Here is a 17,884-nt window from a genome sequence, read left to right on the forward strand (position 1 = left end):
AGGAAAATTAATTTTTTCTTTAAGCACAGGAATCAATTTCGGAACGGTTGGCACTCTTTTCTCGACCATGTAAAAATTCGTGAATAGTTTTTATAACGTCTACATCAAAATCATTCAAAGCTACGGTTTTGGTGGTTTTCTTTACTCTAGCGCTTTTTTTTTCAGGAGATTCAAATTTTGCTGACCTTCACCTTTTGATTCCCTACGAATTCTTTTAACAGTCGATCCCGATACGCAATTGCACTTGCACGTTTTATGACTTGAGAAAGGGGAACAAGGAGATGATTCATTTTCGCAGAATGTCAGCACATTATTCAATATTCTTTTGCGAGAGCTACTGAAACGTTTAAGAACAGAACTTGTTGACTGTACCGGATCCATCATACAAATTAATAATAAAAAAAAATGCAAAAAAGCGAACAACAAAAATCAAGCTAGTACTAGTATAGCGACAGATAAGAATGCACGTGATTTCGCATGTTGGCGACCAATTCGTACATCCTTCATTTCTTTCTCCCCTTCAGTATGAATCGCCTGTTCTTGGCAAAATGCCAAGGAGAGATCTACAAACGGTGGGCGAACTATAACAGACATAACACATTGGTGTCAATAGCCTTTTCGTTTCGGCCTTAATTCTATTTAATAACACCTTACAAGAGCCTGCAGCGCAGTCATGCTAATGTAAATGGCATTTTTGATGAAATTGACTTCAGTTTTGAAATATTTCACTAGATGGCAGTTATATTCTAAAATAGACTGGCATGCTTGTGAGATGTGCATCTGTTCATTCTGTCGATCATGACAGTTTTAGTATGTATTTGTATATCTCCTTATTTTTTTGTGTTAGCGAATGTGAATTAGTATCATAAATCATTATCGGCGTGTGCAGAAACGAATTAATGTGCACGTCAACATGGTATTCATATTCCATGCATACAAATCTGCTGTGATTAAAATCGGATCATCATTGCTCAGCCAGATAGATATTCATCTCACGCATCCGTTTTCTCTTAAGCAAACAACATTATATTCATATATTTTTGTTAAGAAGTTCAGTGTTAAAGGATGCCCCTGCAGTAGACCCTCTAGACATTTAATTAGCAATAATGAACAGTGTAAAAATGATTTGGTAAGTTGTTGACCAATACCTTATTATATAAAAAATAACCGAAAATCGGCCATTAGAAAACAAAAGTGTCAATGCAATTCTTGTGAGAACTGCAGTGAAATTTTTTAAAAAAAATATATTCTTGCAATAGAACAATAAATAAAGATTGTAACTTATAACTGCTGTTTGGAGGTAAAGATCTGTGTAATTGCTTTTTCACTTGTGTGATTCAGTTGGGTATTTCTGGATGCAATATTGAAGCAGAGTTTCTGCAGTAAACAGTATTATTATTATTTCATGATACCTCTAAAGAGTCTTTAAGACATCGAGGGAGGACACCTACTCTACAACTCTCCATCTTGACCGCTTAATCCACTGCCCACATTAGTTTAGTTTTGTGCTGAGTGGATCAATATGCTTAGCTTAGTTATCCTGCAGGTATCAGTATATATGCAGGAGTGTTTTTAACAAATGACAACACTAAAGGAGCATTTATTGTGGAAGTGAGTAATCATGGAGGAAAGATAATATCCCTAGCCAAATTCCTTCTGTTAGTCTGTAGAATTTAAGGGTAAAGGTGCAACGAAGGGGCTCAGATGGCCTTTTATTTTGTCTGTAAATTGCAGTACATGCAAACAAAGACGGGTATTTGGAGAGAACGTTTTGTTTATGATGGGCCATGAACTGTGGACTTGTATATAGTAGGTTTTTACTATCTAGATGGCAAATGTCTAATTTTGACCCTCATTGGAACAATCAGAAAACTGGATTGTATATTGTGTTGCAAATGTTTAGTTCTATTTTAGAGTGCAGATATGTAAGGATTGTGCTGTATCGGTGAAATTATACCCTAGCAGGTGTCATTCCTGAGATTTGGGATTTAGGAATGGTCAGTATAGAGGCCTAAAGTGCATAGCGTTCTTGTGTTCACCATGCAAGAGCTCTAATAGCTACATAATACACTGTTACAATAAGGAGAATACCAACATTTAGGGATAAAGAAGAATTGTACCTCTGTTCAAGACACATGGAATATTACATGCAGATTTAGTCACCTGGTTTGTGATTAGAAAATTCTGGAGTAGAGCTAGAATAGTAACTATGCTATCTGCTCAAAAATATCTGGGCACCCCATCATGGATAGAATATGTGCCTTCCATATGCTTGGAATTTTTAGACCATCATTATTGTTCAGATTGGGGTGGCTGATAAGATAAGTTAAGGAAGCCTGTGAGATTCTTATCAAACCACCCAATATGAACAATAATGATGGTCTAAAAATCCCAAGCATATGGAAGGCATATATTCTACCCACGGAACCTTTCTCCCTAAAAGTTAACTATAAACAGGACTGTAGATAATCCAGAATCTTAAATCTAATATAACAATTGTCATGGTAAAAATAGGACCTCATTGTTACTGTAAGAAAACTATATAAGAAAGAATGTTTCTTTCATCTTATCTTAAATAGAATTTAGCTTTAATGTAGTTTCTAAGTAATTATTTTGTAATTTTATCTGTAATTTTTTTTTTTTTTTCACTAGAGGTCATGCCAGTAGTATAACCAGTGATCAGATCATTGTTTCTTTAGCTTACTGTGTGAAATGTAATTCAGCTTGTCCGAGTATATTTGTACATACTCCAGATGATGACCTTAACATGAAGGTCGAAACGTCAGGAAATTAAAATAGTTATTTATAACACGGTTGTAAAGCCCATAATTTTTAAAATGAGCACTTATCTGCTCTCTTAAGAGGTCACCCCCCCCCTGCCTCCCTCCATCTCTGTTCCAGGTGTTTGCAAGGTTCCTTGTTCTTGCAGCATGTCATACAGTATTATGGCTAGACTGGGATATCTACCAACCCCCAATCAACTGTAAGTGATGTTATTGTGAAGTGGAAATGCTTAGGAGCAACAACACCAGCACAGTTGTAACCTGGTAGGCCACACAAAATCGCAGAGTGGGACCACTGAGTGTTGAAGTGCATGGTGTGAAAAAATCACCCATTGTTGGTTGAAACATTTGCTACTTAAGCGCAAAATACTTCTGCAAGCTATTCCAGCACCATAACTGTTTGCCTGGAGCTGAAGAACATGGCTTTTCATGGCATACATATATATGTGTGTGTGTGTGTGCTTAACATTAGAAAGGGCAGTACCAAGTGTTGGGTGGAGGGGTGTCAAGCTTGCTGCCATTGGACTCTTGAGCTGTGGAAATGCATTCTCTGGAGTGATGAATTATGCATCACCATTTGGCAGTCTGACAGAAGCGTTTGAGTTTAGTGGATACCAGGAAAATGCTTGCCAGAATGTGTTGTGCCAAGTGTGAAGTTTGGTGGAGGATGTCATGATGTGGAGCTGTTTTTTGGTTCAGGCCAGGCTGGTCCCTCCCTACCCCTGGCTCCATTGATTGGAAATCTTAACTCTGCAGCCTATAAAGATGTTCTAGATAATTCTGTGCTTCAGCTTTATGGCAACAGTTCAGTAAAGGCCCTTTCCTGCATCAACACGATAGTGCCCATACAGAAAGCAAGGTCTGTGTAGGAATGGTTTGATAAGATGGGTATTGAACATGACTAGCCTTTGTAGAGCTCTATTCTTAACCTCAAATTGATTGACATCAGTGACTGACCTCACTAATGCTCTTCTAGAAAGAATGCAGTATTTTACTGCAATAATTCCCTTCCATTCTCATCCAGTGGAAAGTCGTCTTCCCAGAAGATTGAAGGGTGCTATAGCAGCAAAGGGTGGACCAACTCATATTAATGCCCTCTGTTTATGTGATGAGTAGGTATTCAGATATTTTTGATCAGATAGCTTATCCAGCATGAGGAATCTTTGTCATTGATTATCTTCAGCGAGGAACCACAGGTAGTGCTGATGCATATTGTGAAATGCCAAAGAAACTCAGATGAAGAATTCAGCAAATTCAGAAGTTTTGGTGAGAACTTTTCTACCACCTACCTGACCTAGCACTCAGTGACTATCTCTTGTTCCTGCCTGCATATGAAGCAGTGGCTCCAATCTCAGTGCTTTGAAGAAGATAAAGAATGGAAGAAATAGCGTGACTCCAGTGGTTGAACTCAGGCAGCAGACTTTTTTCAGATTCAGTATGAAGAAGCTGGAAAATTTTTTTCTTCTTTATCAGTTTTTTTTTAAATTCTTGACACCTTACTTTCTGGATATGCCTCATACAACCTATGTTGGCTAGGATTTACATTAAATATAGCTTTATGAAATGCAGTAAAATTGATATTTGCAGATTTTTTTCATTGATGGCAACACTGGCATTTTGTATGGCATGTTATGCTATAATAGTTAAAAGTAAAAATCCTAAGGAATATAAAAGTATGTTCTTTGGAGTTGGGTTATCAAATATGCTTTTGAAATAAAAATTCTGACTGATAGAGCATTTTGTAATATCACTTAAATCAATGGCATTTTCTGAAATTAGGTAGTATGGGTTTTTTAGTGATATTAAATATACCAGCAGTTTCTAAGAGAGTATTTAGAATCTGGAAAAAAAGGTGATGTTTTGAGTTAAAATGCTGAGTGTGAGAAAAGAGGAAGGTGTTTTATATTTCCCGATTGGATAATATTGTTTGGAAAGACTTTTACATGGATATAATGTAAAAGAAAAAAAAAATTAAAAAATTTCCAATGATTCAGAATTTACTATTTTTTTTTAACGCTCTTTACTAATTTGTATTTTCTCTTATGCCATTTGATTTTTTCAGGCATTGAGGCTCCGGCGAATAGAATCTCGAGGATTTCTGGAGGAGGACTTTGATGAGACTGATTACTATTTTGAGAATGGTTAGTCTTAGTGGTATCAGTTTGTCGAAATGATTAATTTAGAACTATTTTATTATTTTTTATATCATTCCCATACACAAGACGCATCACAGTCTATAACAAATAAATGCTGTGTGTGGGCTGAGATTAAGAGCAGAGTAACCCGTTGATATTCTTCTTAAAGAATTGGAGGTTGTTGGCCTTTGGAAATATTGCATGGAGGTAGGGCTGTTCCACAGAGCTGAGATGGATGGAAGACTATTAGGAGTAGCAAGTTCAGTGAGTATGCAGTTTGACTGTAAAGAGATTTGGATAGTTGTTGCTTGAGTATAATATAGTGTATAGATGATAAAAAACAGGTGTTAGCTAAGGAGCACATCTCTTGAGTGCAACAAGTTAGATTCCATCAGGAGCTGCCTTTTTTTTTGGTATTCAGGTTTTTCAAGGTTCTTCTGATGTCTGGCTGAAGGTAAACAGGAAGTATGAGATGTGATGTTCTAGGCCATAAGTTGCCAAACTTTTTCGGGCCACTGCCCACTTTGCAAGACATAAATTTTGTAATGCCCCTCATTATAACAGTTTGAATAAAACCATATTTCAAATATTTGAGACTGAATAAAACCACATTTCAAATACTCAATACTGTACTGTCGACATTTCTTCTTATTTTCAGACATAATGAAGTAATAAAATTTGCAAAAATATTCACAAAATAAAAGATTTAATTTACACTTTGTATGACTCCACTTATCTATCTCACTTTCGACTGATGATTGTTGGCAAAGCACAAAAAATAATGAAACTTATTCCTAAACCAAGTGGTATTTATAGATTTGAAATCTAGTCCGAATCGACTTGCATGCGTTGACTTGTTTGTGATACCATTGTACTCGTGCTTTGAATTGAGTGAATCACCTACGTAATAGTTGACCGACATACTACTAGTTAAGACTCGTCTGCTGCGTGGATAGACTAAAGCCTGTATGGCATGATCAATTTTTACAATAGCAAAAAATGAATAAATTTTTTAAGTATATAAAAAATAGAAGTTAAAATATCCTGTATGACATGTTCAATTTTCTCATTGACATAGAAAATTGACATCTATTTCTATCTGACATGGTAAATTTCAAATGATTAAATAATTGAAATAGAAAATTGATAAAAAAAAAATTGATCGTGTAAGATGGGCATAAGATGAATTAAAATTCAATATTTAAATTTTAAATGATTATCTAATCGCAAAATCATGAAAATAATTAATTTTTAAATATATATTATTAATTTCTTCTGTAAAGAGCCACCAACCCCTAGACCGCCTGAACTCCCCCAAATGCTTCTGATCCCACTATAGCCCCCCCCCCCAGAAGGCTTTACTGCCCACTTTGGGAACCTATGTTCTAGGCAAAGGAGGAGGTGATTTGCCTTGGTTTGGGGAATAGTTGAGGGAAGGACACTTCACTAGAGATGAAACTTGGATGACAATATGATCTGAATTACCAAGAGAAGCAGTCACCTGAAAGAAAAGTAGAATGAAACCAGGACATCAGCCTTGTCTTTAGATGATACAATGTTACCATTAGGGTGAAAAAAGTAGGAAGCAGAGATGGACAAAAGTTGTGTTCCACAGCTTTGGAGAGCAGTCGGGCACGAATGCCATTGGCGTTAGCAGCAAGTTTCTACATTTAGCCTTATCAAAGTTGGACTTAGCTCTTTTAATTATTGGTTTTACAAGTTTACGGGCAATGGTGTAGTCTGTGAATGAAGCTAGGGTTTTTGTCTGAAGCAACTTATGACAGGCTGCTTTCTTTTCTTGGACTGTCCTGCAATACTTCTTGGAAAACCGTGGCTTAGAAATAGGATAGGAATTTTTAATAGAATGAGGAAGCAAAGCTTCCATTCTGATATGGATTACATCCAATAATTAAATGTGCCAAGAAATTATATTCTTGGTGCTTAATCCTTTATCCAAGTGTAAGCAAACAAAGTTTGCACATGAAGTAACTTCACGACTGGGCAACTCATATATAGAGGGTAATATACAAGTTGCCCAGTCATGAAGTTACTTCACACTCAAACTTTGTATGCTTATACTTGGATAAAGGATTAAACCAAGAATATAATTTCTTGGCAACTTAAAACACGGAAGCATTTCCATATTTCTGAACCATTGCTTTATAAAATTTTAGCCGAGTTTCTTGTCCTGTTTTTTTTTTATTTCTTTTTCTGAAATTTCTTTATTTTTTCATTTATATCTTTATTTTAGATATGTTATTATGCAACCTAAAACTGTGTCATCTGTTCTATTATGTTATTTTGTATAACCATTTTTTTTTATCAAACATGATCCCGATCTTTAAATGCCATGACTTTTGTTTTCTTTTGTGAAATTTTAAAATTGTATTGTTGGTTTATTTTGTTTAATTCGTAAACTGATTTTTGAAGGTCATCTTCCTTATCTTGTAATATAATATGATCATCTGCATACAGCATTGTATTGATAATAGTTCTGTAAAATTTTTTGTCTTTTCTTGACATTATCTTATTCTGGCTTATTTATCTACGTTCTTACTTAAACTTATTCTTGCCCCCCCCCCCCCCCCAATTTTTCTGCAAGCTAGACCTTATGTTGTAAGTCTATCTAATGTAACAGTCCCTGAGCAATCGCACAATATTAATTAAGAAATTTATTTGATCTTAACGACTGCACCACTTAATTGATCTTTACATGTTTGAAAGTCAGGGCAAGAAGATAACAAGAAATAAGTCATCATCATCAAATTCCTGCAATGTACCCTCAAGGGGTGTACAGGATATGATAGTACTACATGAAAAATTTACATTATTACTAACTTCCTATCTACAATTTTCCTCCAAATCAGTCTACTACTTGTCAAGACTCCAACATTACCAGATCTTATATTTCCATCGTCTAAGGCACTTTGTACCATATCAATCCACCTATATCTTGGTCTTCCTCTGGGTCGTTTTCCTGCCAACTTGTCAGACTTGTTTTGCTAATCTTTCCTCGCCCATTCTGTTTAAGTGACCATACCACCTGAGATTAGCTCTGCTAACGCATTCCTGGATGCTGACAATGTCAAGTTCTCTCCTAATATTCTTGATTTTAATGTGATATTGCCATTGATGCCATCTGTTCCCGCTTGTAATCTTTCTCAGGACTCTCATAGCTGTGGTCTCTAGTTTTTGGTCAAGTGTTTTACTTCTGACCCAGCTCTCAGATCCATAAGTTAAAACTGGTTTGAACACTGTCTTGTATACAGCCAATTTAGTGTTCCGACTAATTTCTCTCTTATTTATTCCATATGAATTTATTCAATTGACTTCCTACCATACCACCTTTGTTGATTCTGTTGTCTATTTCCATATGTAATTTACCATCTTCACTAAAAATCGTGCCCCTAAGTAGCTGAAATGTTTTACTTGTTCCACAGGTTCTCCATTCACAACATAGTTGACATTTTCAATGATTCTGCCTATTTTCATTGTCTTTGTCTTTTTATTGCTGACCTTCATACCATATCTATTACAACAGTTATTCAATTTAGTCAGAGAATCTTGCAGACTTGTAGCGGATTTGTTTAGAAGTATAACATTGTCTGCATAAAGCGAAGAGCTGACATTAACATCTCCAATTTTGATATCATGTTTACTACCACTTTCCTTCATAATGTGATCCATATAGATAATGAGGAACAGAGGGGTTAATGTGCATCATTTTCTCACACCAGATTTAACCATCTTCCTGTACTTCCACATTAAACCATATTCCTGTACTTCCTTTAATTCTAACTGCTGACTTACAACTCAAATAAAGACTAAGTATTGCATGATATAATGGCCCATCGACACCATATAACTGTAGCATAGTGAATAGCTTCTCAATTGGCACCTTGTCATATGCCTTTTCCAGATCGACAAAACTTAAATACAGATCTTTTGTTATATTCCCATGCTTTCTCAACTATTTGTCATAAAGTGAAGATCTGATCCTGACAGCATCTATTTGGCCTGAATCCAGCTTGTTCTTCCCCAAGCGTTTCTTCCACAATTCTCCTCAACCATTCCTCAAGTATACTTGCATAAATCTTGACAGGAACACTTAGCAGGGAAATACCTCTGTAATTCTCACATTCAGTTTTATTTCCCTTTTTATATATGGGTACTATGAGAGCTCTACTCCAATCGTCTGGAATTTGTCCTTCTGTCCAGGCATTCTGAACTAGGCAGTGCAGCCACTGTAAGACTTTTATACCACCATACTTCAGCATTTCTGGTCGAATATCATCTACTCCTTCTGCCTTTCCACATTTCAAGCCTTTGATGGCTTTTTGTACTTCAAGTATGAATATGTATTCCTGACTGTATGCCTGAGTGTTTTTTATCACTGTGCTGTCATCACTGCTTGTTTCATTTAGCAGATTTTCAAAGTAATTACTTCATACTTCGAGGATATCTTTTTCTCCTGTTTTCATGTCACCTTTATCATCTCTAACTCCTTTTACAGCTCTCTTTCCTCCATTCCCAAGCTCCTTCAACAACCTCCAGAATATTTTGCCACTTTCTTGATATTTATTTTCTATGTTCTTGCCAATGTCCTCCCATGACTTTTGTTTAGCTAGTTTTACACAGTGTTTCACTTTCTTACATTTGTCTCTGTATTCTCTAAGAGCACAAGCTGACTTATTTGATTTGCCAGGAACTTTCTTCTTTTCCTTCACTGCCTCTTTAACTTCCTGTGTCCACCATGAAGTTGTAATTTTTCAATCCTTGCAGACAACTTCGCCACATGCCTCTCTAGCTGAATCAATCAGAGTTTTCTTGAAGGCTTGCCACTGAATCTCCAAGGTTTGGTTCCTGTTCTCAAACTCTTTCATTTTTCCTTCAATAATCTTTGTGTATTTTAGTCTACAGTTCACATCTGATAGCTGCTCAACTTTTATTCACTTTAAAACTTTCTTACATGTCATTCTTTTCAATACAAAATTCAATTTTATCCTGCTCAAGACTAAATAGTGATCACTTCCAATTTCAAATCCTCTGTACACTGGTATCCTGCACCATGGAGAAAACATCACTATCAACAATAACACAGTCAATGAGACTTTTCTTATTTCTTGCCTCTTCTCTCCATGTGAATTTGTGTACATTTTTATGTTGGAACATGGTGTTAGTAATAACCAGTCTATGTCATGAGCAGAAATCCAAACAGGTATTTGCCATTATTATTAGCTTTGCTCTTTTCTCCAAATTTTTCCAAAACATTTTTGTATGCCTGACAATCACTTCCTACTCTGCTATTTAGATTCCCAACAAGGACCAACTTTTCCTTTTTCATTGTGTCAGTAGCTTTCTCTAGAGCCTCAAAAAATTCCTCCACTTCTACCTTAGTAGAACCTTCTGTGGCACCATAGGCACAAATAAGTCTCATTGTCCAGTTCTCCATTCTGATATTTGCCCAAATCGCTCTACTTGACACTGCTGCCATTCAAGAAGATGTGTCTCGTATTTTGTGTTGAATACTATGGCTACTCCTTCTTTTCCTTGATTGTCATTGCCTGAATATAAGATTTTGTATTTATTACTCAGAAAGATCTCACCAGTTTTTGTCTTTTTTGTTTCAGTCACCTCTATTATGTCAATCTGGTACTTATCTAATTCCTATGCTAGCTCCATTTCTTTGCCATTCAAGTTTCTTATGTTAATAATACCGATCTTTAACTCTGGTAATGTTGAGTTGGAGTGTATTTTTAGATTTATTCCAATAGCTGACTTTTCGCTGTTCGCCCTGGTTCCCTGGCGAAAACAACGGGGTCCTTGTTTAACCGAGCGACACCCCAGCTGGCATGAAATTTTGTCATGTTGTACCATAATTTTGTATTTTGGTTTAACCAATAGGAATACAATTTGGTTGGCTAAATCCCAAATTGCCATCCCATCCTCGTTCATTCAGTATCCAGGTAGATACCCAACAGGGTGCACCATGAGAAGATGAGGATTGGACATTAGGTCAGAAGCCCTGGTCGGTTCTCCGCATTCCTTTAAAGGCTATGTGGAGGTCTCCTCTCAGTTATACAGCTTTGACCCTTAAGCACCCCTTAATGCTTCTAAACAATTTCCTTTCATGCAAGTCGTAGCATGTTACTATATTCTATTCCCGCAGGCTCGTTAATATTTTCGGGATAGTGCATTGGCTAATGAATGAGAACCAGGTAATTACAAAACAAAAACATATTTATTATCAAACTAAAAGAAACTAAAAGTGGATGGAATTGATATTGAAAATGTAGAACAATTCACATATTTGGAAAGTAAAGTGATGTATGATTTGGACTGTAAAAAAGAGATAAAGATCAGGATTGCAAAGGAAAGAACAAATCTGAAAGCCATGGATAACATCTGGAAAAGTAAAGTGATCAGCCTGCAAACAAAACTAAAGGTACTGGAAACATCCATCTTTAGCAGTGTACTGCATGGATCTGAAACATGGGTAATAAATAGGGAATTAAGAAAAAGAATTTTGGCATTTGAAAGAACTTGGTACAGGAAGATTCTAAGAATAGGATAGGTTCAGAAAATCACAAATGAAGAACTCTATTGGAAGATACAACCAAAAGAGAATCTAATGCAGAAGATTATAAAATGGAAGCTGCAATTATTTGGACACATCTGTAGAATGAGTGAGGACCTGAAGATAAACACATTTATGTTTGGTATTTTGGATGGTTTAAACAGAAGAGGTAGATCATACAGAGAATGGATAGACGATATAAAGAACTGGTGTGAAATGGGTGTACAGAAACTGCAACACTGTGCACTGGACAAAGAAAGGTGGAAGAAGATAGTGAAGGAGGCATTGGACACCAACAGGCAATGAGCCCATGTTTCATGATGATGATGATACTATAAATTCTTATAATACTCTATCCATTGTTTCTCTTGTATTATGTTGATTTGTGCTGTATCTCTTTCTTTGATATGGATTATCTTCATTAAGGTTTTCCATTCTTCTTCTGTCTATATTTTCACTGATTTCTTCTTCTGCTCTCTTCGATCATATATGTGGATGATGATGAGGCCGAATGAACTACTTCCACTTCTGTGTGTCCCAGGAGAGTCCGAACAATTCTGTCCAGTTTGGTGTTGCTTATTGTGATTTGGTTTTCAGGTCCTCTTTTATTTTGTCTATCCATCTCTGGGTTGTCCTTTGGATCTTTTACCTTCCATCGTTGTATTCAGGGCTTTAGATTGGTAGTGTAAAAATTTGATGTTGCCAAAATAAATTATCTAAAACATTGACTTTTTAAAGTAGGAATTCACCTAAATTTTCCTGTACAAATGTATAATTTATTTTTCTATGTAAAGCTATCTGTATAAAGAGCAAAATAAGCCCAAAGGGAATTAACTCGCTCATTGTTTAAGAAGGGATGTAGAAGTATTGAAACCAAGAGCATCGCCCGAAATTCAGCATGTCTTTTGAAAATTGTTTGCAAGTGACCTTCAAGGTCAATATTGAAAGGGCATGGCACAAATCAAAAGGAAAGGCCGTAGGCAGGATTAAAGAGGTAAAGGGAGAAAGTAAGATTGTCGGCGAATATTCGAGAAACATTATCCAAGGTTCTAAAAACTACTAGCAAGATTCGCATGGGGACGTTAGGGGTCCCAAAAACTTAATCCAAGGTGCAGGGACACTGGTGTTTAAAAGGTTTAGTTCTGAGATGAGAAAGGCTTCCTTTTCTTCATCCTGCATGATTCATCCACGAGAGACTGAGATCGAGAGGTGCCGTAAGTTCCGGTGGGGAAGACGGAGAGACCCGTCCACCGATAGTCGTTTCAATGACAGCCGAAGATATCCGGAGGCGATAAGTTAAGGAGAAATCTTGCCATATTGGTCCTGAAGTCGAGCAAGTGCACGACCTGACCTACGCAGAAATCCTTCACCGGGTAGTTCAAGACGCTAGAAAGCGTACCCTATATCCTGCCAGCTGCCGCGATTATTCATCGGTGCCCTGTATCACTTCAAGGAGAATTCCAAAAACGGATCGGAGGAGAGAAATCCCCTTCAAGCACCAGGATAAAAAAAAAAAAAACAGAAGAAACATGCAAGATAGGAAGAGACCCATGTGAGTCTATCTATTCATTAATTGTTTGTGAATTAAGAAAGAATTCCCTATTGAACTGTTAAATTGTCTAGTTTAAGGAGATAATATTTAGAGTGTTAACATTTCTTGTAAATGCATGTAATCGCTAATGAGTGAAGCATGAGCACAGTTAATTTCCCTCTGAGAAATTATTGAGCTATTGAAATTTCTTTGATTATGTATGTACTTATGATTGAATCTTATGATAGAGTATGTTCCTGCTATCATATCATTGGAATGTTTGAAACTCAATGAGGTGGATTGTATAAATATACTTGCCTAGATTATGATTAAATGTTTGAAAGGAATGAGATTCTGAGAGATAAATTTGTATATATGTATGTTGTACTTTGATTGATGCTAAATTAGGAATGTCAAGCGCACCTAACGAATTCATGTTATGTGTATAACTTCCTAATAGTTGTAATATAAAGTATGCTTGTTGAAAGTCTAAGCAATTGAGTGATTGAGAAAGACTAAGAATTATCTTTCATAAATGAATCTTGTGATTTCATGTAATATGCACAATTGTTAGACCAGAAATTAAACTTATTGTTATTGTTGATAAAAATAGTTGTCTGATTCAGTCTTTTGCAATGCACTGATCCAAAAAACACTATTCGGACCTGATAGCGGAACCCCAATGATTAGTAGTGATTTAAGATAAAAAACAAATAATTTTTGCCATGACTGCAAACCTTGGCTAAGGTTTGCAGTCATGGATATAAGTGATTATTTGATCAACTAGGGTATGAAAGCTTTCTTTTGCCTATAGGGGAATTTCAGAGGTGCAGTCTTCAAAAACAAATAAATATCGGAGATCCCAGGCATGAGAAAAAATACTTGAGGTAGAATAAGAAAAAAAATACAAAATTATTAAGGTAAAGAAATATCATTGAAAAGATATATATATATATATATATAACCAATATAAAGTACCCCACCCCTCCCGTTTACAATGGTGCAGCCGAAACCCACATTTACAGTAGTCTTTCTGTTCCCATTCTGGTCACATAGCCAAACCATCGCAGTCTTTTCTTGGATTTTGTCTATTATGTTATTTCTTGTTTTAGTCGTTTCCTTATGTCTTCGTTTCTTAGTCGATCCAGCAGAGATACTCCAAGTACTCTTTTTAGCCAACCCATTTCAGTAATTAATAATTTTTTCTCTTCAGCCTTTTTGAGATTCCAGCATTCACTTCCATGGAGGAGTATTGGGAGGACCATTGTTTCATAGATTCTTACTTTTGTTACTTGTTTGATGTCTCTTGACTTCCATATTTTATTAAGTCGTCCAAAAGTTTGGGATGCTTGACTGATTCGTCTGTTTATATCTTTTATATTTTCACCATTGTACTCAATAACTATTCTAAGGTAGGTGAAGTTTTCTGCCTTCTCTAGATTCTTACTATCAATTTCAATTTTCAGATTGGTGCTTCTTTTTCCTATTTGCATAATTTTTGTTTTGTCTATATTTATGTTTAATCCAGATTTTATACACTCCTCCTTTATTTTATCAGAAATTCACTGTAGATTTTCTTGTGTTTGCAAGTAATGCAATGTCATCTGCAAATTTTAAATTTCTCACATTTTTCCCATATATTTTGATTCCGGAATCTTCATTGTTTAAGGCCTTATTGGTTGCTTCTTCCAGTGTAAGATTGAACAGGTCTGTCACCAGACCTGTTCAATCGCTGTCTTACTCCGCTCCCTGTGTGGAACCAGTTGGTTAAGGTGTCCTCCATTCGTACTGCACTTTCAGATTTCTCATATAGATTCTTTGTTATTCTTATGGTTTTGTTGGGAATTCCAAATTCTTCCATAGTTTTCCATAGTTCTCTTCTACGGATTGAATCAAATGCCTGACAAAAGTCTATGAAATTTATGTACCAACTTTGGTTGTTCTGTAGTGTCTTTTCTATTAGCTGTCTTAAGGTGAATAGTTGATCAATTGTGCTTCACCATGGTCTGAAACCAGCTTGTTCTTCTCCTAGTACCAGTTCTATATATGGCTTAATTTGTTTTTGGAGTACTTTCATAAAAACCTTACTTGGAATACTGAGGAAGCTAATGCCTCTGTAATTATTGCATTCTGTTTTATCTCCTTTTTTTTTTTTTGTATATAGGAGTTTTGACTGATTTGGTCTGTTAGATCCTGAATGAAGAAATCTTGCAAAGAAATCATTCATTCAGGGTCTAACATACTAAGCTACACAGACAAAGAGAAATACCTGCACATCAGCTGAAATTAAAGTGAAACTTCCTCACAGATGTATAAAACTGCATTTTGTTTTATGTATCATTTACTTTAATCTATTGGGATCATACCAAGATCGAATTAGAGAATGTCTTAAAAGAGGAATTTGTTGTTATTATTATTTAATATTAACAAATTCCTCACTTTAGCTGTATAGAATGATTGAGTCACAAGGTAGATATTAAGTAACAATTCATAGAAGGTATACAACTACACATGTCCAGCGTAATGCCAGAGGCAGGAGCTTATGCGGAAGGTACGTCGACGCGAATTCCGTGAATACAAGAGTATAACAGCAAAGGGGAGAGCAAGGGATGAACCCAAGGGAAGAAAAGATATAGGTTGTGTGCAAAGGGGACTCCGAAAAAGGGGGCGCTCGAACGAAGAATGTAAGGGAATGAGTGCTGTATCGGCTCTCTTGTCTTATTGTTTTCCTGGTTCAGAAGTTACCCGGCAGTTCGAGTAAGGGGGGATGAAGCATCAGTGTTACCATGTCAGATGGCGAGCTTTCCTGAGAATGGGGTGGGATTCCACACAGAGCTGAAGGTGAAATTTCCAGTCCTAACAGAATCGAACCCTCGCTGAAAAGTCCCATCGAGAGGAATAGAGATGTTTCCTGAGATGCAAAGAATCGAGTCCATGTTCGGCAGTAATTATGAAGATAGTGTAGCCCCTACGCTGGCTTTTTACGTGCTTAAGGACAGCCAATAGATAAGAGGTAACCAGACGTACACGTGGTGTTGAAAGACATCGGAAAAGTTTGGTAAAGTAGAATTATTTTATTTTGTGTTTAGAATTCCTTAGAAGAGAGAAAATTGTTTGCGAATGTAAATTATGAACATTATTCTAAAGGACTTTATGGACAGACTAATTAGATAGCCTCCTTTTGAGAATAAGAATACTTGTTTGGAAGAGATCTTTTGTGTTGTATGTGATTGATTTAACATAATGAGACTGGGATTGTAGATTTATAGTAACTGAATAACATTGGAATGTTTGTTATATTATCTTATGAATTGCTTGCAGAAAGGACTTTTGGTTTAATATCATATCATTTGCTATCTATCCCAATTATCAGTTACTGTTCTTTTTACGTGCTTTATAATCTTTGATTTAAACTTAAGGTGTGTTGATCTTTTTAACTTGAGTTTTCTTATTTAATATTGAGATTAATTGAATGCATGAAACTCTTTAATGTATTTTGCTTTGATGTTTCAATTAACATGATTTATTTGCCTAAACCTGAGTCATGCTTGACTATGATTCTGAATTACCACTTATAAAAATAGAACCTCTTTTGGCGGGAAGGAATTAGAAAGTGTTTATATAATCATAGTTTTAGGTCACAACTGCAGTCTAAATCTGTACAGCCGCATTAAAGTTAAACATTGTGTAAGAGCGCTTCAGAATCTAGTATTGTCTCCCTGCGTAAGGATCTTTTCTGCTATAGGATACTTGCCTGCGCAACATAATATAATTTTGCCAGTATCCAAAAAGGAAACAATCCTAGATGTAAGTATATTAGGCCCGATATCTGAAGAAGTAAAATAGCGATTGAAAGATAGAAAGGGAAGATATAAATAAGAAAAACAACAACATAACAGGTCCAATCAGTAGGCACTGATTCGTTTTGGTAGATCCTTTCAAATAATAGGTTTTTAATGGTTCCAAAAGTTGTTCCTTTCCTGCTTTTAAGAATTCTGCATGTATTTGATCAATGCCAGGAACTCCTAGTTTTGAGTTTTTCTATGCTGTGTGCTGTTATTTCTTTGGTAAAAATATTTGTTTCCTCTTCCATTTCAGTGGCTGGAATTATAATATCCTGGGAGCTGTTTTTATTATATAAATCTTTGAAGTATTCTTCCCATCTGGCCATTCTTTTTGTTTTACTTTCAATTAGTTGTCCCTCTTTGTTTTTGATCGTTATAATTTTTGTTGTCCATGTCTTACTAATTTGGTCTATTTGTTTATATAATCCATGAAGGTTATTTTCTTTTGATAGCTTTTCTGCCATTTTGCATTTTTCTTCTAACCAGTTATTCTTCTCTCTTAACTAATTTTCTAATTTCTCTGGTTAATCTATTATATTCATTTCTGTTATAGTTCTGTTTTAGTTTCATGCTTTTCCTTTGATCGCTTAACCTTTTTACTTCATTCGAGATCCAGTCCTTTTTACTTTCTCTTTCTGTGTAACCTATTGTTTTTTCTGCCGAATTTAATATTATTTCCTTTAATTTGCACCGAATTTAATATTGTTTATATTCTGTTTTGGTAGTTCCTTCAGGTTTTTATCTAGTTCAAGTTGATATTTTCTTAGAATATTGTTGTCTTGTAGTTTTTTTACATTCCGTCTCCTTCTGACTCTAAAAGTGCTTCCAGATTTTAACTTTATTCTTAAGTTTGCTAATACTAGCTTATGGTCTGATCCTCAATCTGCAGAGAAGGATCTGCAGTTTAGGATACTTGATTTCCATCTTTGGTTTATAATAAGCTTCACTGATTTAGGATTCTTTTATGTAATCTGTTAATCTCTGGATCCTTCTCCACCACCTCCTCAAAAAAC

The 17,884-nt window shown here is 35.7% G+C and overlaps 1 protein-coding gene across 2 annotated transcripts in view; it reads left to right on the top strand.

The window, feature by feature from the left end:
• Window positions 1-720: 720 nt before the first annotated feature.
• Window positions 721-17,884, top strand: part of LOC150100931 (pseudouridylate synthase RPUSD2-like) — a 193,135-nt gene continuing 175,971 nt past the window's right edge. The window contains exons 1-2 of one of the 2 annotated variants that reach the window (XM_090401880.1): window positions 721-1,129; window positions 4,846-4,924. In XM_090401880.1, coding sequence (XP_090258006.1) covers window positions 914-1,129; window positions 4,846-4,924 — 295 coding nt within the window. In that variant the 5' untranslated portion in view covers window positions 721-913. The remainder of the gene's footprint in view (window positions 1,130-4,845; window positions 4,925-17,884) is intronic. The other variant, XM_090401882.1, reaches the window with a different exon arrangement.

This window comes from Typopeltis vanoorti, chromosome 12, assembly GCF_054136105.1.
Source record: "Typopeltis vanoorti isolate ZY-2024b chromosome 12, IOZ_Tvanoo_1.0, whole genome shotgun sequence".
In the NCBI taxonomy this organism is placed as follows: domain Eukaryota; kingdom Metazoa; phylum Arthropoda; class Arachnida; order Uropygi; family Thelyphonidae; genus Typopeltis; species Typopeltis vanoorti.